Genomic DNA, 20,708 nt, shown 5'->3' on the forward strand with positions numbered 1-20,708 from the left:
CCTGTCTGTGTCCATCAATCTCTATTATATTCCCCATGCAGTGTTCTACTGTCTGCCTGTCTCTGTCCATCAATCTCTATTATATTCCCCATGCAGTGTTCTCCTGTCTCTGTCCATCAATCTCTCTCTCTAGTGGCACCAGAGCGCATTAGAGATTGCGGAGGAGACTGGAAGTGGGAGGAGTCAGGGAATGGCCTATGGGAACATGGGACTGACCTATGAGGCGCTGGGAAACTACGAAAAGGCCGTGGACTGTCAGGTAAACACACACTATCACACACACTATCACACTATCCCACTATCACACACACTATCACATACACTATCACACTATCCCACTATCACACACACGTTCACACACACTATCCCACTATCACACACACTATCCCACTATCACACACACTTTCACAAACACTTTCCCACTATCCCACTATCACACACACTTTCACACACACTATCACACTATCACACACACTATCCCACTATCACACACACTTTCACACACACTATCCCACGATCACACTATCCCACTATCACACTATCCCACTATCACACACACTATCCCACTATCACACACACTTTCACACACACTATCCCACTGTCACACTATCACACTTTCCCACTATCACACTATTACACACACTATCCCACTATCACACTATCCCACTATCACACTATCCCACTATCACACTATTACACACACTATCCCACTATCACACACACTTTCACACACACTATCCCACTATCACACACACTATCCCACTATCACACACACTATCCCACTATCACACACACTTTCACACACACTATCACACTATCCCACTATCACACTATCACACTATCCCACTATCACACACACTATCCCACTATCACACACACTTTCAAACACACTATCACACTATCCCACTATCACACTATCCCACTATCACACTATTACACACACTTTCCCACTATCACACTATCCAACTATCCCACTATCACACTATCACACACACTATCCCACTATCCCACTATCACACTATCACACACACTATCCCACTATCACACTATCACACACACTATCCCACTATCACACACACTATCCCACTATCACACACACTATCCCACTATCACACACACTATCCCACTAACACACTATGACACATACTATCACACTATAGTCGTGCTCTGTCAGGTAGACGATTTGGGACTTGACCTTTCCGTCTCTTGTGATGTCATCAGGAGCAGCACCTGAGTGTGGCGGCGCAGAATAATGACCTCACAGCCAAGACACTGGCATATGGCAGCCTGGGGAGGACACACCATGCGCTACAGAACTACACACAGGCTGTCATGTACCTGCAAGAAGGTGAGAGGAGAGAGAGACAAGAGAGAGAGAGAGAGAGAGAGAGAGAGAGAGAGAGAGAGAGAGAGACAGTGAATGAATGAAGACATGGTTTTTGGAGAAAGAAGGAGGAGAGGGTGATTTAATGATGTTTTGAGACTCCCTCTCTTTCTCTCTTCTGTCTCTCTCTCAGGTCTGCGTCTAGCGGAGCAGTGTGGGAGGAGAGAGGAGGAGGCTAAGATCCGTCACCGTCTGGGCCTGTCACTGTGGGCCAGCAGCAACCTGGAAGAGGCCCAGCACCAGGTATCAACATAGTTTCAGAATTGAGCTTCTCTTCAGTCCTGCTGACACATGCTGGTGGACTATGGAACTGCAGTCTCTGATTCTAGAGATTTGAGATTACCTGTATTGAAAATAATAACTAATTGCCTGTATATCGTGATAGGGGTGCAGCATGGGTATGTATTCAGGCGTGAATGCGTGTGTGATGTCGCTGTGTATTCTCTTTCTCTCTCTCCAGCTGTACCGAGCGTCTGCGTTGTTTGAGTCAATTCGTCACGAGGCCCAGCTCAGCTCAGACTACAGACTGTCTCTGTTCGACTTGCAGACGTCATCATACCAGGCTCTCCAGAGGGTCCTCGTCAGCTTGGGTAACACTTTTCTTCCTGTTCTATCTCTCTTGTTATCCATCTCCTTCCCTTTCTCTATGTATCTCTCTTTCTTTCACTCTTTCTCTACTTGTTCACTTTCTCTTCTCATCCCTCTGTTCACCCCTTTCTCCTCTCCACCCCAGGTCATTATGACGAGGCCCTAGCAGTGGCAGAGCGGGGTCGGACCCGGGCCTTCGCTGACCTCCTGGTGGAGCGACAGCAAGGTCACCAACCCCTGACCTCTGACCCTTATACCCCGACCCCTGACCCTTACTCCCCGGTAACCATAGAACACATCCTGGACACGGTCAACAGTCAGAAGTCACTGGTGCTGTACTTCTCTCTGGCTGCAGGGTACCTCTACAGCTGGCTACTGGCACCAGGCACAGGTAGGTACATACACACACAGATCTACACGTGTACACACACCTCTAATCCCTAACCCTGTGTTGTGTTGTGTGCAGGTATAGTGAAGTTCCATGAGGTGTACCTGGGTGAGGGAGGAGCCGAGCTGCAGGCAGCAGAGATCCAGGGGGGAGGAGTTAGTGGCTGTCAGACTCTGGAGCAGCAGATCACTGCAGCTAGAGAGGCTTTGGGAGTTGACACCTACTACAGCAGGTGTGTGTGTTTGTGTGTATGTGTGTCTTGCACTTGCTATGGTCTCTGCTTTATTAAAAGATGGTTTAGTGCTTCACTGAGAGACTGTAGGCTCTCTTTATCACTTGGCTCGGGACCCTGTCCCTCTCTCGCTCCCTCTCTATCTCTGTAGAATGGATGGGATATTCAGAGGTGACATATTTCACCCTTCCAAGTGATAATGGGAGCTCGCAGCCTCTCTCTTTCTCACACACACACTCACTGTACACTCACTCACACACACACGCACACACACACACTGTACACTCACACACACACGCACACACACAATGAACACTTGTAATCCATCAGTGAAGTGCTTTTAATAAAGTAGAGAGAGAGACTCACACCTCGGAGAGCAGTAAAGTTTAATACAGCACTGCAGGCTACTACTGTGTAATGTGTTGTGTCAGCAAATGTTATCTCTCACACATTGTTCTCCTGTCCTCACTGACAACCACTGCAGTTTATTTATTTATTTCACATTTATTTAACCAGGTACAGTGAAGGGGAAAGTATTTGATCCCCTGCTGATTTTGTACGTTTGCCCACTGACAAAGAAGTGATCAGTCTATAATTTTTATGGTAGATTTATTTGAACAGTGAGAGACAGGATAACAACAACAAAAATCCAGAAAAACGCATGTTGGCCTGTGTCTCCAGGAAAAACATCAGTGACAGACTGATATTCTGCAAAAGATACAGGGATTGGACTGCTGACGACTGGGGTAAAGTCATTTTCTCTGATGAATCCCCTTTCCGATTGTTTGGGACATCAGGAAAAAAGCTTGTCCGGAGAAGACAAGGTGAGCGCTACCATCAGTCCTGTGTCATGCCAACAGTAAAGCATCCTGAGACCATTCATGTGTGGGGTTGCTTCTAAGCCAAGGGAGTGGGCTCACTCACTATTTGCCTAAGAACACAGCCATGAATAAAGAATGGTACCAACACATCCTCCGAGAGCAACGTCTCCCAACCATTCAGGAACAGTTTGATGACGAACAATGCCTTTTCCAGCATGATGGAGCACCTTGTCATAAGGAAAAAGTGATAACTAAGTGGCTCTGGGAACAAAACATCGATATTTTGGGTCCATGGTCAGGAAACTCCCCAGACCTTAATCCCATTGAGATCTTGTGGTCAATCCTCAAGAGGCGGGTGGACAAACAAAGACCCACAAATTCTGACAAACTCCAAGCATTGATTATGAAAGAATGGGCTGCCATCAGTCAGGATGAGGTACAGAAGTTAAATGACAGCATGCCAGGGCAGATTGCAGAGGTCTTGAAAAAGAAGGGTCAACACTGCAAATATTGACTCTTTGCATCAACTTCATGTAATTGTCAATAAATGCCATTGACACTTGTGATATGCTTGTAATTATACTTAAGTATTCCATAGTAACATCTGAAAAAAATCTCTAAAGACTGAAGCAGCAGACTTTGTGAAAATTAATATTTGTGTCATTCTCAAAACTTTTGGCCACAACTGTAGATGTGCAGAAGATGAATGTGCAAGTAGAGATACTGGGGTGCAAAGGAGCAAGATAAATAAATAAATACATCATGGGGGTGAGGTAGTTGGATGGACTATTTTACAAATGGGCTATGTACAGGTGCAGTGATCTGTGAGCTGCTCTGATAGCTGGTACTTAAAGCTAGTGAGGGAGATATGAGTCTCCGGCAGTACTGTTGAGAGAAAGAGGAAAACTATTATAGCAACATCAGCAATTAGCACTACAGGAATACTGCTACTGACTGTGTGTGTGTGTGTGTGTGTGTGTGTGTGTGTGTGTGTGTGCGTGTGTACCAGCAGTGAGACGGAGAATGAAGCAGGTGACCTGTTAGAACAACAGTTTGAGGAAGGACGGACCTCAGTCAGCGACCCCACTGACTGCCTACACAGTCAGGTGTCCAGAAACAACGTCTTCAGCAGGTGTGTGTTCTGCAGAGAGTTCATGTTGACTGAAATTTTAATTCAAATAAAGCTTGATATTTTATATGGAGAGTGTCATTCTGTATGTTCCTATGCAATATCTACTGGTGTAGACAGCACCAGTTGTTAAACCACAAGCATAATTTCTGTATTTCTACAGAAGTGGTCAGAGTTTGTCCAGTCTGGTCAGTTCTACAGTGTCTCCAGTGAGAGAGACCTCCTCAACTCTACTCTGTAGACCCGCCCCCCTCACCAAACCACCCCTACGAGCCCTTCACCACCTGCTCATTGCACCTATGGAGGAGGTAAGAGAGTGTGGGTGTGTTTAACCTAATGACACTAATTGTACCATTTGATAGAGATCAAATTACATCTATCTGTCTACTCATTATTTCACCCCCTCTCTCGCTGCCTCCCTCTCTCTCTCGCTGCCTCTCTCTCTCACTCTCTCCCTCTCTCTCTCTGCCTCCCCCTCTCTCTCTCTGCCTCCCTCTCTCTCTCGCTGCCTCCCTCTCTCTCTCTGCCTCCCTCTCTCTCTCTGCCTCCCCCTCTCTCTCTCTCTGCCTCCCCCTCTCTCTCTCTCTCTGCCTCCCTCTCTCTCTGCCTCCCTCTCTCTCTCTCTCTGCCTCCCTCTCTCTCTCTCTGTGCCCTTCTCTCTCTCTCTCTCTCCCTCTCTCTTTATCTCTCTCTCTCTCTGCCTCCCTCTCTCTCTCTGTGCCCCTCTCTCTATCTCTCTTTCTCTCTCTCTCTCTCTCTCTTTCTCTCTCTCTCCCTCTCTCTCTCTAGGTGCTGATGCCTGGCAGTGGTGCAGTTGGCAGACACAGACAGTTGGTGTTGGTGTTAGAGGGAGAGCTGTACCTGGTTCCCTTCGCTCTGCTCAAAGGTAGCTCTTCTAATGAGTACCTGTATGAGAGGTTCAACCTTCTAGCTGTCCCATCTATAGGGAGCCTGGGGGCTGCAGCCAAGGTGGGTGTATAGCACACACACACACACACACACACACACACACACACACACACACACACACACACACACACACACACACACACACACACACACACACAATTCAATATACTGATGGCATACAGTATTAACCATTTTTGTAATTGACTGTATTTGACTGGCTGATCATTTAAACACACTTCCTCCTCTCTCCCCCAGTCCCACCCTCGTCACAGAGCTCCTTTCCTCTACAGCGGTGGGGGTTCTATGACCGCAGTAGTGGGGGCTCCACGCCTGCCCTCCAGGGTGATGGAGCGTTGGCTGTGGGGGCCGCTGCCTTCTGCACACGACGAGGCCCTCCGCCTGGGGGAACTGCTGGGTTGCCAGCCCCTCACTGGTACACAGGCCACCAAGGTATAATTTAAAAAAGTGTGCGTGTGTTTTGCTCCCACTGTGACTTATTGAGACGCACAATCAGACAACATTCTCCTCACTTCTCTTCTCTAGGAGCGTGTGCTAGCAGCCATGAGCCAGGCAGAGTGTGTTCACTTTGCTACTCATGTCTCCTGGAAGCTGGCGGCCCTGGTTCTCTCTCCCAGCCAGGATCCAGGGGTGGGCTCAGAAACACGGCCCAAGGAGAGTGCACCATGTGGGGGATCACTTTTACGCGAGAGTGGGGATGTGGGAGCAAGTACTGAGCTACGGGAGGAGAGGAGTGAGGACGGAGGAAGTGTGTGTGACACAGAGAGTGTGTGTGACACAGAGAGTGTGTGTGACAGTCCACCACTACAGGACTTTCTGCTCACTGCGGCCGACATACTGGACCTGAGACTGCCTGTGAAACTGGTGGTTCTGGGGTAAGACACACACACGTTAAATGTTCAATCAAGCAGTTTTAGTTTGTTTAAAACTTTGTGTAAGTTTATTATCTTGTTATCTCTCCTCTCTCAGGTCGTACCAGGAGTGTGTCAGCAGAGTGACCTCAGACGGTGTGGCGGGGCTGTCCCGAGCCTTCCTGACAGCGGGGGTGCAGTGTGTGTGTGTGTCGCTGTGGCCCGTTCCCATGGCAGCATCCAAGGTGTTCACGCACAGCTTCTACACGGCACTGCTGAACGGGACCAAGGCCAGTGCAGCTCTCTCTGAGGCCATGAAGACTCTACAGAGCAGCACACACTTCTCACACCCATCTAACTGGGCGGGTTAGTACACACACACACACACACACACCCTTCTATCTGGGCGAGTTAATACACACACACACTTCTAACTGGGCATGTTAGTAAACCCATCGCACACACACACACACACACACACACACACACACACACACACACACACACACACACACACACACATACCCTTCTAACTGGGCAGGTTAGTACACACTTCTCACACCCGTCTGACTGGGTGGATTAGTACACACACACACACACACACACACACACACACACACACACACACACACACACACACACACACACACACACACACACACACACACACACACATACACACACACACACACACACACACACACACACACACACACACACACCCTTCTAACTGGACAGGTTAGTACACACACACACCCTTCTAACTGGGCGGGTTAGTACACACATACACCCTTCTAACTGGACAGGTTAGTACACACTTCTCACACCCTTCTAACTGGGCGGGTTAGTACACACTTCTCACACCCTTCTAACTGGGCGGGTTAGTACATACTTCTCACACCCTTCTAACTGGGCGGGTTAGTACACACTTCTCACACCCTTCTAACTGGGTGGGTTAGTACACACTTCTCACACCCTTCTAACTGGGCGGGTTAGTACATACTTCTCACACCCTTCTAACTGGGCGGGTTAGTACATACTTCTCACACCCTTCTAACTGGGCGGGTTAGTACATACTTCTCACACCCTTCTAACTGGGCGGGTTAGTACACACTTCTCACACCTGTCTGACTGGGTGGGTTAGTACACACACACACCCTTCTAACTGGGCGGGTTAGTACACACACACACCCTTCTAACTGGACAGGTTAGTACACACACACACCCTTCTAACTGGGCGGGTTAGTACACACTTCTCACACCCTTCTAACTGGGTACACACTTCTCACACCCTTCTAACTGGGGTTAGTACACACTTCTCACACCCTTCTAACTGGGCGGGTTAGTACACACTTCTACACACTTCTCACACCCTTCTAACTGGGCGGGTTAGTACACACTTCTCACACCCTTCTAACTGGGCGGGTTAGTACACACTTCTCACACCCTTCTAACTGGGCGGGTTAGTACACACTTCTCACACCCTTCTAACTGGGCGGGTTAGTACACACTTCTCACACCCTTCTAACTGGGCGGGTTAGTACACACTTCTCACACCCTTCTAACTGGGCGGGTTAGTACACACTTCTCACACCCTTCTAACTGGGCGGGTTAGTACACACTTCTCACACCCTTCTAACTGGGCGGGTTAGTACACACTTCTCACACCCTTCTAACTGGGCGGGTTAGTACACACTTCTCACATCCGTCTAACTGGACAGGTTAGTACACACTCACACCCGTCTAACTGGACAGGTTAGTACACACACACACCCCCTTCTAACTGGGCGGGTTAGTATGGTATACACACATACACGCATGATCACACATTACATCAGCTAACTGGGTGGGTTGTACACACACACACCCTTCTAACTGGGCGGGGTATACACACTTTATAAATACATTTGATTGATTGATTGACATAATTCACTCCTCTTCCTGTTTTCTCTCAGGCTTCATGTTGATTGGCTGTGATGTGAAGCTGAACAGCCCCTCGTCTCTGATTGGCCAGGCCCTGGCAGAGATCCTCCAATATCCTGAGAGAGCTAGAGATGCCCTGAGAGTTCTACTGCACCTGGTAACAAACATGTACAACATCACCTGGTAACAAACATGCACAACATCACCTGGTAACAAACATGTACAACATCACCAGGTAACAAACATGTACAACATCACCTGGTAACAAACATGTACAACATCACCTGGTCACACAACATGCACAACATCACCTGGTAACAAACATGCATAACATCACCTGGTAACAAACATGTACAACATCACCTGGTAACAAACATGTACAACATCACCTGGTCACACAACATGCACAACATCACCTGGTAACAAACATGCACAACATCACCTGGTCACAAACATGCACAACATCACCTGGTAACAAATATGCACAACATCACCACAACAACATCACCTGGTCACACAACATGCACAACATCACCTGGTAACAAACATGCACAACATCACCTGGTCACAAACATGCACAACATCACCTGGTAACAAATATGCACAACATCACCTAGTCACAAACATGCACAACATCACCTGGTAACAAACATGCACAACATCACCTGGTCACACAACATTTGCCATATTGCCTGTCTATTCAAGAGACTTTAAAGAGCCTTGCCAAATAATGTGATTTCTTTCCCTTCATCCCTCAGGTTGAGAAGTCTCTCCAGCGTATACAGAGTCATCAGAGTAACGCCATGTACACCTCGCAGCAGAGCGTGGAGAATAAGGTGTGTTTTCATATGTGTGTATGTGCTCGGCATCTTTACTTCGGTGAAATGTCTTGGGGTATTTGGTGTTCCTCATTACTTGGTTATTCTGTGTGATCTTAATGAATAACTGTTGTATATGAACCCAGGTTGGTGGGGTCCCGGGATGGCAGGCCCTGCTGTCAGCTGTGGGGTTCCGGTTAGACTGTTCTGGTACCGGCAGTGGTCTCCCCGCTGCTGTCTTCTTCCCTACGGCTGACCCTGGAGACCGGCTGCAGCACTGCAGCACCACCCTGCAGTCACTACTCGGTAACCTAGCAATTTAGGAGTGAATCAATCAATTAACCAATCAGACTGTCAGCACAGCACCATACTCTAGATCCAACATGGTAATCAGTCAGTCCATCAATCCTCTCTGTCGTCCAGGTCTGCCTCATGCAGCCTTCCAGGCTCTCTGTAAACTGGTCACTGCTGCTGAGACTGGAGACCAGCTCATCAACAAGGTAGGCCTCAATGCACACTGATTTATTTGCATGCTGTATGCTTTATTTGAATATACCTATGATGAGCCTGGCAATATTTGCATGGGGTCAATATCATCATAACCTGAGTCATTTTTATGGCTGATAAACAGTGGTAGTCCCTGCATGGTGTTCATTAACAAGGCCTGTTGCTTTCTAATGTTCTGTTCCTAACAGTTTAAGTCCTCTCTCGCTCTCTCCCTCTTACCCACCACTTGAAGGCTGTTAAATATATGGTGGGAATGGTAAGTTGTGTGTTGTTGCTTTCTAGCATGAGAAACTCATACTGAGACAAAAAAGGGGGGCAGGGCAGAAATTATAGTGCGATAATATGCTGCGATAACTTACCTCTCCCGGTCTCCAGCTTCACCAGGTATTGTTTCAGCAGCAGTCATGTGACAAGGAGCTGGAGTTCTCATTGGCTCCCATCCAGGTGTCCATTAGTGTCCAGCTGTGGAGACTTCCTGGTTGTCATGAGTTCCTGGCTGCACTGGGTGAGTCTTTCATCACTGTACTGAGAGTTGGATATATAATAGCAGAGGTTTTTCCCTTCTCATTTTTAGACCGCCAGTGTGGGTGACCGACTAGGTTTTGAACCCAGGTCTCCTTTATGTCACAAGACTGTGTTAGCCCATTGAGCTAAAGCCTAGACGTTTGGTGTGTGTCATTATTTTCCCTTCTCTGTTTCCCTGCAGGTTTTGACCTGTGTGAGGCAGGACAGGAGGAGGTGCTATTGAAGACTGGTAAACAGGCTAGCAGACGGACCATGCACTTTGCTCTGCAGTCTCTACTAGCACTGTTTGGTAAGAGTCTCCAAGCCCTCTCTCTTAACTCTACATTGTTATGTATGTTAGTTACATAGTCTGGCATCCAGATTTCAAGTGAAACATTCCTATACTTGCATTGTGTTTCACCATTTCATCTGACCTCTGTCTCACCTGTCCATCTTGTCCTCTCTCCCTGCAGACTCTACAGAGCTGCCCAAACGCCTCAGCCTGGACAGCTCTTCCTCTCTTGAGTCTCTCTCCTCCTCCCAATGTGCCTCCCACTCCCTCCCTCTCTCCCTCCCCCTCAACCTTCCCCAGCCTCCCTTCTCTCCCCCACTTGGCGGCACAGACGGTCTCTCCTGTGACGCCATCTCCCTCTACAGCCTCAGCTCACTCACCTCCTCTCTCAGCTTCCTGTCTCGCCCCGAACCCGCAGGAAGTGATGTCATCAGCCAGCGCTCACGGCAGCAGGAACTGGAGCGGCACCGCGGAGGAGCGGGGTTATTCGCCTCGCACCGACACACAGGAGGCATGTCGAGAAACAGATTAACAAATCACAGAGGAGGAGGAGGGACAGAGGGGGAGGAACAGGAGGAGTATGAAGGCTTCTCCATCATCAGCAGTGAACCTCTGGGGGGAGGAGGGGGGAGGGAGTGTGACACCTTACCCCTCCCTGGGGGATACAGACACCTTAGAGGAGCGGGGAGGGGAGACGTGGTGGAGAGAGGGTACCCCGTCTCGGTCTCCTCCAAGGGGAGTGTCAGCACTCCCACCTCACCGCTCAAAGTCCCCCTGCCGCCCCTGGTCATACCCCCCAGCCCTAACACACAAGCTAAGTCCCAGGGGTAAGTTGTTGCCTTTTAACTGTTTGCTTCAACTGTTTGCCGCTTGACCTACTTGTCACATCAAATGAACCATCTCTTCCCCCTCTCCTCACCAGCTCTCAGAGCGTGTCTAAAGGTCAGCTGGTCACTACAGAGGCGGTGCTCTCTGAGTCTGACCAGTCCAGTACAGAGACAGACAGCACCGTCAAGTCCCAGGAAGACAAGCCTCCCCCCACCCCTCTGGACCCCCAGGAGCTGGCCAGCAGGATCCTGTCAGAGACCCAAAGCCACATGCAGGCTGTGGAGAGCCTCCAGAGGGGGAGGACAGGAAGGGCAGGCAACGGAGGAGGGGAGGAGGGGTTAAGGGGACCAGAACGTAGACCCTCATGCACCTCAGCCCGTCTGACCCCCGCCGCAGGGGGTTTGGGCTTCCGTTCGTCTGAGACCAGCGCTTTCAGCAGACCCAGTAGTAGAGCCAGCCTACAGGCCCGGGCTTCACCTCTCTCACCACTCCCTTCCCCCCTCTCCACGCCCCTTCTCTCCACAAGGTCCAAACCACCCTCTCGTTCCTCATCCTTACAGAAGATCAGCTCCGGCTACAACAGCCCGACCCTATCCTCCCGCTCTCCCTCCCTCTCTTTCTCTCACCCCAACCCCTCGCCCTCCAGAACCCCAGACCCCCACATCCAGGCTCAGCTCAGACATAAATACCCTAGCTCCCCTTATACCCCCCACATCTCACACTCCCCCAATAGCATCTCCATCTCCCCCAGCTCAGGCCACCCTTCCCCAGTCGGAAGCTTCCCATCCTTGGCTGCATCCCCAGTCCTCTCCCTGGCCCCTTCCCCTGCCCTCTCTTTCTCCTCCACAGGTTCCACTTCTGCCCGCTCCAGCCCGGCCGAAACCCCAGACCTGGACCGGTTGAAACGGGCAGGCCTTGTGGACGAGAGGGTACAGGCCATCCACAACCTGAAGACCTTCTGGTCCAACGCCACCCAGAGGCAGGAGGTTCCCGGCCCAGGCAGGGTGCTCCGAGGCGGTGGGAAGAAGATGAGCACGGTCCAGAAAGATGTCCTGGGGCTCCTTCACCTCTCTCCAAGACATGGACCCACCAACCAGAACCAGGACACTGAAGGGCCCCAGAGCCCTACCAACCCACCTGACGGACACAAGAAGCTGGTTCCAAAACCGCCAGTGGTGCTTCCTCCTCATACTGCTACTGACTCCTTTTTGGGAGGTAGTCCCGGAGCACCCTCACACCCTGTCAGACTGCCCTCGGGGAAAGGCTTCAAGTTCCCCTCGCCTGGGAAGTTCTTCCCCTCCTCTAAATGCTGAGTGGTTAGAGACTCTTAATGGTTAGAGATCTGCTCCTGACTCTGAGGCTCTTCTAGTGGATTATGCTAGCTGGGCTGTGTGCTATGAAAGGGATTGAACCTTACACTAGCAAGAAGGCCAAATGGGGACAACCAAAACTGAAGTTCTGATTTGCATTAGTTAAATAGAAAGTGGGAATGGGACACTTTGCAGTGACTGTCTGCCCCCTAGTGGAGAGGAAAGGAAGGACAGAGCAGGGACAGGTCATAAAGGAGAAGAGTGCAATCACCCTGAAGGACAGAGGGGGACAGACTGGACTTTGTATAACTCTGGGTTGAAATCTGCCTGAGATTCCTCACTGACATGTCGTCCCCATGCCTCCTCCTACACTGTAAAGACACTTTGATACAGGCAGACTGTTAGAATGACTGAAAATACCAATATGGTGTTTCTATTTTTTACCTAAAACGCTCGCTGTTTGCGACAGTCAATAAAATGCTAAACGGAATTGTTTTAATTCTGATTTATTTGAAAATAATTATTGTGAATTGTTATTACCAAGGCTCGTAACTGTTGTTATCGTTATTATGTTTTGTAAATTAAATCCTGTGCTTTGTAATCAGTATTACGTGTTTTTATATATTAAGAAGCAAACGGTGCACAAAAATAAATAAAAACATTTAATATTTTTATTGAAGTTTTGAAAAGGCACATGAGACAATTTCTTTGTAAAGTAAGTGTTAGTCTGAAAGCATGAAATATATTTCTATTCAATGTTTCAATGTCTTTTTAACGCACACTTTTTGCACCAGTGGACCCTTGTTAAATATGCACTATGCAGAAATCACTCTGCCATTTCCTGGTTGCTAAAATTCTAATAGTTCTGATTATTTCAGTTTAGTGTAGAGATGTATAGTGTAGAGAATCATTGTACCATCTAAACTGCTGTGAGATATCTTTTCCATAACCAAAAATATTGTATTTTCAGCTGTTTGAAAATGGTATACAAAACTGAAAGTAAAAGATGGAAAAACAAAATGTTAAACCGGGGAGCATAGAAATAGCGCACATAGAACATATACAGCTTCTTAGACTTGGTTTCAATGAATGACAGATCTATAACTTCCATTTCTATGTGGATTTGGTCGGGTCGCCCGAAAAGTTACATATTGCAGCTTTAAACATGCATCTCAGTTCTTTCCCAGTAAAATAATTGAAATAAAGGTTTACTTTCTTGTCAGCTTGTAATGGTTTATGAAGAGGGATGTTACTGACTGCCGGGACTTTTATCTTCTTGATCAGGACTGAACCCTCAACCATGACATTTTTTTCTAGTATGATCAACTTTATAGACTATATAATAAGAACTTGAACAAGCTTGTGTAACGGATGTGAAACGCTAGCTTAGTTAGCGGTGGTGCGCGCTAAATAGTGTTTCAATCGGTGAGTCACTTGCTCTGAGACCTTGAAGTAGTAGTTCCACTTGCTCGGCAAGGGCCGCGGCTTTTGTGGAGCGGTGGGTAACGATGCTTCGTGGGTGACTGTTATTGATGTGTGCAGAGGTTCCCTGGTTCGCGCTCGGGTATGGGCGAGTGACGGTTTAAAGTTATACTGTTACATTGGTGCCGTGACCCGGATCACTGGTTGCTGCAGAACAGGAGGTCAAAAGGGGGGTGAGTGTAACGGATGTGAAATGTTAGCCGTGGTGCGCGCTAAATAGTGTTTCAATTGGTGACGTCACTTGCTCTGAGACCTTGAAGTAGTAGTTCCCCTTGCTCGGCAAGGGCCGTGGCTTTTGTGGAGCGATGGGTAATGATGCTTAGTGGGTGACTGTTATTGATGTGTGCAGAGGGTCCCTGGTTCGCGCCCGGGTATGGGCGAGTGACGGTTTAAAGTTATACTGTTACACTTGCCATATCAGTAAGAGATTGAATGGGATGTATCTGTGATGATACTTGTTGGAGGTGAGGACTTAGCTGATGAAATCCTGGTTCTTTAGAGCAAAATCCACCTACAGATTTTCGTTATGGAAATTTAATAATTGCATTATCAATATTGAGATAGTGAAATAGTTTTAGAAAAGTACTCTCTACCTGTACTGTCATTTGAAAAGTATATTATTCAGAAAAACTTTAAATTGTTATGGTTCGAACCAGAGCCATATATCACACACATATTACAATCGAATATGTTATTGATCACGAAGAATACCTAAACGTATTCATGGTCCCATCCATATCCATTCTACATACCACCTCGCCTCACTGGTGCACAGTTTGCAAGGTGTGCAAGTTCAAACCAATCGACGACTTTCGTGTCGTGGGCGGTAAACAATTTGTTGTTGATCATTTCGGATGACGTCTACAGCCTTGCGCAGCCGCAGCCCGGTAGGAGAAGATGGTGCTTATCAAGGAATAGTGAGTTGAAGTATTTGAAATCTAATGTCGTCGTATATTAATATACAATGTATTGAGTCGATGTGGCAATACTTTAAAATAACATTTGTTGTTGTTTCATGTCAGTGTATTTCTGGAAGATGAGAGGAAATTGTGAGCGTTCTGGTCCTGGTGGGTTGGGATGTGGATTCATGATACCGGTGTTTAGGCCTAGACAGCAGCGATAGCTCGCTAGGTTTCTAGCATGCTAGCTTTGAATGAATCTTAATGGAGGAAGCACGTTAACTAGCTAGTTAACTATTTGTCTTTACACCTATACAATGAGAATGGATGTTAACTAGCTAGTTAGCCAACATGGTGCCACAAGTTTAGATAGGTCTCGTGAGTGACAGATTATCAAGGTTCCGCCACCGGGGGCTCGTGTTTAGACAAGAATAGATATTGTCAGTGAGATGTTTATGCGCAATGGAAAAGACCATGCAATTCAAATGGCAGGTAATGCAGGACACAAACTACCACGCTAACTAATGTTAGTTAGCTACTGTATCCATGTAAATCGTTCACAAGCGAGTAAGCACGTAAGGTAATTGATCAGGTCGGGTGGCTAACATGCACCATGCATGACACTTAAGCTAATTACTACTAGCTAGCACGTTATTTTTAGACCGTGTTGTGTTCAGCCTGTCTTTCCTGGCGAAACATGCAACTTGCAGAGGCTAAGCCCCGTCTGACTTCCCGGGTTTCCCTGCCTGGTTTGTTCTTAATTTAACAGCTCAGGCTTGTTACTTCAGCTGCAGCGGTTTTCATGGCAACCAAATATAGCTAGCTTCCAACCTTAAGCACAATGCCAATAGATCCCCCCCATCCACACTGAATTGCTCAATGCTGTTTCAAAAATGTTCATATGTGTATCTTTAGCTGCCCAAGACATTCCTGACCTGTTGGTCAAGAGTGCAATGACTGTCCAAGTGTGTCATCCAGATTTGATTTAGGGCTGTCTATAATTAAATTGCTTCATACCCCTACAGGCCCAGGCTCAAGTTGTGTGTGTACTGTAGTGTTGCTCAGGGTGGCACAGGACACATCCCCTATCAGTTGTCAAGACAACTAAAGCGTGCCTATTTCCTCTGAGGTTTATGGGTGGGGACAGAACAGTCAGCTGGTTTATCTGATACTCCCTCGGGTGACACAGGAGTGACACCACTGGGGACATGACGAAAAGATCAATATATCTATTTGCATTTTCCAAAGTTCTTCCATGCAGCCTGCTCTGTGCTTTCCCATAGCATGTTTTATGACGATATCTGTGGGAATTCAGTTACCATAGCTAGGGCTTGTAATTGCTCTAATATCTAAAACCAGTATGTTGTATTGCAGTGGGCACAGTAGTTTGTGTTTCATCAATTGACCTGGTGTGTAAAGCACAGCACACTATCCGAGTAAATTTAACATGTCTCTATCACTGAAGAGAGTGTTACTCTGCTGGACTCGACTAACTTTGAATAACCTATGAATTTTGTAGAGGATTGAGATTGACTCTCACCTATGACAATGAATCGTGCTTGGATTCTGTTTGTTTATGAGAAATAAAAAGATACATCATTGTTTGTCTACCTTCCATAAGGGTTTGGTTGGGAGTTTGCCAGGCAGGACTAGCTTACCCTACATGGATTTGGAATATGAAGTTAAGAGTGATTTTGAGAGGATAAGTTGTGCTCGTCTCTTATGGCCCAGAATGAGGCTTGTTCATATTGTTCTTCTTAGAGAGCATGGCAGCGGGCCTGTCTCTGTTTAATGAATGCTATCTTTTTAGACTTAGTCTAGTCTTAGTCATTTTGGCAAATATAATTAAGTCTTGGTTGCATTTTATTATTCGAATAATGATTTAGTCTATTGTCAAAATGACACAGTGGGCTGTTTTAGTCAATGAAATGTCCTTTAATTTTAGTCATCACATTTTTGCATCATTAACCTATAGTAAACATAAAACACTGACTTCCATGTCTACAAACAGCGTTGTTCTACCAACATGCAGAAAAGTATAACATCCTATTGCATGATTCTCTTCAAAAAGCCAAATAGGCAGAAGAACACCCCTTGACAGGGCTCCAGACTAACATTTTCCCCGGGTGGCACTGGTGCCACTGGTGCCACTAACTTTTACAGCTGGTGGCACCCGCACATGATTTGATCGCACAAATTTTTTTCAGGCGGCAACACACAATAGAAAAAATTGTAATCTCCTTGTAAATTCATTCACAGTGCATTAGACTGTAATATACTACTGAGATGGTAGGCTATTCAAGAAATATGTCCGAGCAGGAATGCATGATTCAAGATATTTTGATGTGCTCGCTAATCCAGTGATTGTCATGAATTGTGGGTTGACAATTAGGCTATTGTTGTTATATTTTACTGTTAAAATAGGGCACCAGAATTTTCAGAGTTTTGTTGTTCAACAGATGAATTTACCTACATCTTTGGGTGCGTTCGGAAATTGCCTCCGGTGTGTCAGTGCGCTCTGGTTGTAAATTCAGAGCATTGTCAGGTTCTGTTAGGAAATTCAGAGCATTTTGAGTGTTCAGAGCACACACTGGACGCTCTGGCAGAGGAGTAGGGTTGATACGAGCGTTCTGACCTCAACCGCAGTCAAGCATTTAAGCTAAGTTGGTTAGCTTGCTAGCTATTTGCAGACACAAATGAGAGAAGACCTCACTCTATCCATTTTACTTGCACTAGCAGAGCAAGTTAGGCTGTTCTCATGTTATCTAGAGCGTAAGAGACTGTACCTGTGCTGCTGGCAACAATTTAAATATTTAAATGTAAATATTTTTAAATATTTAAATGTAAATATTTTTTAAATATTTAAATATTTTTCACCAAGGTTCACTGACACCGGCAACATTCAACAGGTGTTGTGCGTTCGTAAATTCATCAGTTATTCTGCACTCTGGCACACTTAAATGAGTGCTCCGAAATTGGAGTAGATAGCCAGAGTGAATTTGCGAACACACCTTTTATGTGTACTAATATCAAAGGCTAATTGAGCTCAATATTAAGAGATTATTAAAAAATATACCCACACAAAGCTGAGAACAACAGTAGTTGCTTCCAAAATTATGCATTTCCCACATTTGGATTTTTAAATGTTATATAATCAGAATCCTTTTTTCTCTCTCCCAGAGTGGACATTAAGGGCGAGAGAGAGGGGCTTGCTCATCACAGCAGCAGTCCCCAGCGACTGGACATACATTTTCAATTAAAGAATAGTGAGGCTAATGCACTTTACTGTTTGATCAAATCAAGGTTATAGCTTCCAAACATATGATGTTTTGAAACTATTAAGTGAGGACCATGTAATGAATGTTTAGCTGGTATTGATGCGACCAATTCCATATATTACTCCCACAGCCAAGTCAAAGGGTCGCAAAAATTAAATAAGTTGTCTGTGTCTGCCGCTTGACATATTCTAACTATATTGTAATCAAAGTTCTGTCATAAGTAGTGGTATGTTAGTGATACACCTATATAACATTTTTGGCCGATACCAATATCCAATATTTTCCTTGCCCAAAAGAAACAATACCGATAACTGATATTTAAAATTTTAGCCTCCTTTTAAGCATTCTAGTACTGTTAAATAGTTAACACACACATGGATGCAGCGGTCTAATGCACTGCATCTCAGTGCAAGAGGCGTCATTACAGTTCCTGGTTCGATCCCAGGCTGTATCACATCCGGCTGTGATTGAGAGTCCCATAGGGCAGCGCACAATTGGCCCAGCGTCGTCCGGGTTTGGCCGGTGTTTAATTTATTTTTTATTTTATTTCACCTTCATTTAACCAGGTAGGCAAGTTGAGAACAAGTTCTCATTTACAATTGCCACCTGGCCAAGATAAAGCAAAGCAGTTCGACACATACAACGACACAGAGTTACACATGGAGTAAAACAAACATACAGTCAATAATACAGTATCAACAAGTCCATATACGATGTGAGCAAATGAGGTGAGATAAGGGAGGTAAAGGCAAAAAAAGGCCATGGTGGCAAAGTAAATACAATGTAGCAAGTAAAACACTGGAATGGTAGATTTGCAATGGAAGAATGTGCACAGTAGAAATAAAAATAATGGGGTGCAAAGGAGCAAAATAAATAAATTAAATTAAATACAGTAGGGAAAGAGGTGGTTTGGGCTAAAATATAGGTGGGCTATGTACAGGTGCAGTAATCTGTGAGCTGCTCTGACAGTTGGTGCTTAAAGCTAGTGAGGGAGATAAGTGTTTCCAGTTTCAGAGATTTTTGTAGTTCGGTCCAGTCATTGGCAGCAGAGAACTGGAAGGAGAAGCGGCCAAAGAAAGAATTGGTTTTGGGGGTGACTAGAGAGATCTACCTGCTGGAGCGTGTGCTACAGGTGGGAGATGCTATGGTGACCAGCGAGCTGAGATAAGGGGGGACTTTACCTAGCAGGGTCTTGTAGATGACATGGAGCCAGTGGGTTTGGCGACGAGTATGAAGCGAGGGCCAGCCAACGAGAGCGTACAGGTTGCGATGGTGGGTAGTATATGGGGCTTTGGTGATAAAACGGATTGCACTGTGATAGACTGCATCCAATTTGTTGAGTAGGGTATTGGAGGCCATTTTGTAAATGACATCGCCAAAGTTGAGGATTGGTAGGATGGTCAGTTTTACAAGGGTATGTTTGGCAGCATGAGTGAAGGATGCTTTGTTGCAAAATAGGAAGCCAATTCTAGATTTAACTTTGGATTGGAGATGTTTGATATGAGTCTGGAAGGAGAGTTTACAGTCTAAACAGAGACCTAAGTATTTGTAGTTGTCCACGTATTCTAAGTCAGAGCCGTCCAGAGTAGTGATATTGGACAGGCGGGCAGGTGCGGGTAGCGATCGGTTGAAGAGCATGCATTTAGTTTTACTTGTATTTAAGAGCAATTGGAGGCCACGGAAGGAGTGTTGTATGGCATTGAAGCTTGTCTGGAGGGTTGTTAACACAGTGTCCAAAGAAGGGCCAGAAGTATACAGAATGGTGTAGGCCGTAATTGTAAATAAGAATTTGTTCTTAACTGACTTTCCTAGTTAAATTAAGGTTACACACACAAACCACACTGACCAAAAAGTTATTTGTTGGCATTTACATATGTCCCCCTTTAACAGTAAAACATCATCAATTTAATTTGTTCAGTTGTTGTCTCGCACACCTATAGTGCTGGTCATAAAAAAAAAAACAAGTTCATGGATACAAACAATGTTCTTCCCCAAAAACATAGCAAAACGACATAATCAGTTTCAGTAGCTATAGTTAGTTAGCTAACTAACTATATAGCTAGGTGTCATCATCTAAAATAACCCTAATGTATAAGACAGTTTTTATTTGATTAATGGTGGTCGGACCCATCTATGTGAAGCTAGCCACAATAAGGATTAGCCACAATGGTGGACTTTGCGGTTACCCTTCAAAATAAAAGCAGGCCCTTTTTCAGGACCCTGTCTTTCAAAGATAATTTGTAAAAATCCAAATAACTTCAGATCTTCATTGTAAAGGGTTTAAACACTGTTTCCCATGCTTGTTCAATGAACCATAAACAATTAAGAAACATGCACCTGTGGAATGGTCGTTAAGACACTAACAGTGTACAGACGGTAGGCAATTAAGGTCACAGTTATGAAAACTTAGGCCTTTCTACTGACTGAAAAACACCAAAAGAAAGATGCCCAGGGTCCCTGCTCATCTGCATGAACGTGCCTTAGGCATGCTGCAAGGAGGCATGAGGACTGCAGATGTGGCCAAGGCAATAAATTGCAATGTCCGTA

General features: G+C 46.1%; 2 protein-coding genes across 6 annotated transcripts in view; both read left to right on the forward strand.

Annotated features, from left to right (window-relative positions):
* LOC135548251 (tetratricopeptide repeat protein 28-like) overlaps window positions 1–13,724 on the forward strand; it is a 153,649-nt gene extending 139,925 nt beyond the window's left edge. For 2 of the 5 annotated variants that reach the window (XM_064977641.1, XM_064977643.1), the window contains exons 18-38: window positions 134–259; window positions 1,222–1,348; window positions 1,518–1,627; window positions 1,845–1,974; window positions 2,118–2,363; window positions 2,439–2,592; window positions 4,423–4,545; window positions 4,706–4,850; window positions 5,332–5,511; window positions 5,707–5,901; window positions 5,995–6,344; window positions 6,439–6,686; window positions 8,276–8,400; window positions 9,002–9,079; window positions 9,208–9,367; window positions 9,485–9,561; window positions 9,801–9,824; window positions 9,944–10,073; window positions 10,275–10,382; window positions 10,546–11,191; window positions 11,287–13,724. In XM_064977641.1, the coding sequence (XP_064833713.1) occupies window positions 134–259; window positions 1,222–1,348; window positions 1,518–1,627; window positions 1,845–1,974; window positions 2,118–2,363; window positions 2,439–2,592; window positions 4,423–4,545; window positions 4,706–4,850; window positions 5,332–5,511; window positions 5,707–5,901; window positions 5,995–6,344; window positions 6,439–6,686; window positions 8,276–8,400; window positions 9,002–9,079; window positions 9,208–9,367; window positions 9,485–9,561; window positions 9,801–9,824; window positions 9,944–10,073; window positions 10,275–10,382; window positions 10,546–11,191; window positions 11,287–12,505 (4,701 nt within the window). In that variant the 3' untranslated portion in view covers window positions 12,506–13,724. The remainder of the gene's footprint in view (window positions 1–133; window positions 260–1,221; window positions 1,349–1,517; window positions 1,628–1,844; window positions 1,975–2,117; window positions 2,364–2,438; window positions 2,593–4,422; window positions 4,546–4,705; window positions 4,851–5,331; window positions 5,512–5,706; window positions 5,902–5,994; window positions 6,345–6,438; window positions 6,687–8,275; window positions 8,401–9,001; window positions 9,080–9,207; window positions 9,368–9,484; window positions 9,562–9,800; window positions 9,825–9,943; window positions 10,074–10,274; window positions 10,383–10,545; window positions 11,192–11,286) is intronic. The other 3 variants (XM_064977644.1, XM_064977646.1, XM_064977642.1) reach the window with 2 other exon arrangements.
* A 1,099-nt stretch (window positions 13,725–14,823) lies between these two features.
* Window positions 14,824–20,708, forward strand: part of LOC135548252 (phosphatidylinositol transfer protein beta isoform-like) — a 29,333-nt gene continuing 23,448 nt past the window's right edge. The window contains exon 1 of the mRNA XM_064977647.1: window positions 14,824–14,901. Within this exon, the coding sequence (XP_064833719.1) occupies window positions 14,882–14,901 (20 nt within the window). The 5' untranslated portion in view covers window positions 14,824–14,881. The remainder of the gene's footprint in view (window positions 14,902–20,708) is intronic.

This window comes from Oncorhynchus masou, chromosome 11 (assembly GCF_036934945.1).
Source record: "Oncorhynchus masou masou isolate Uvic2021 chromosome 11, UVic_Omas_1.1, whole genome shotgun sequence".
NCBI classification, from domain to species: Eukaryota; Metazoa; Chordata; class Actinopteri; order Salmoniformes; family Salmonidae; genus Oncorhynchus; species Oncorhynchus masou.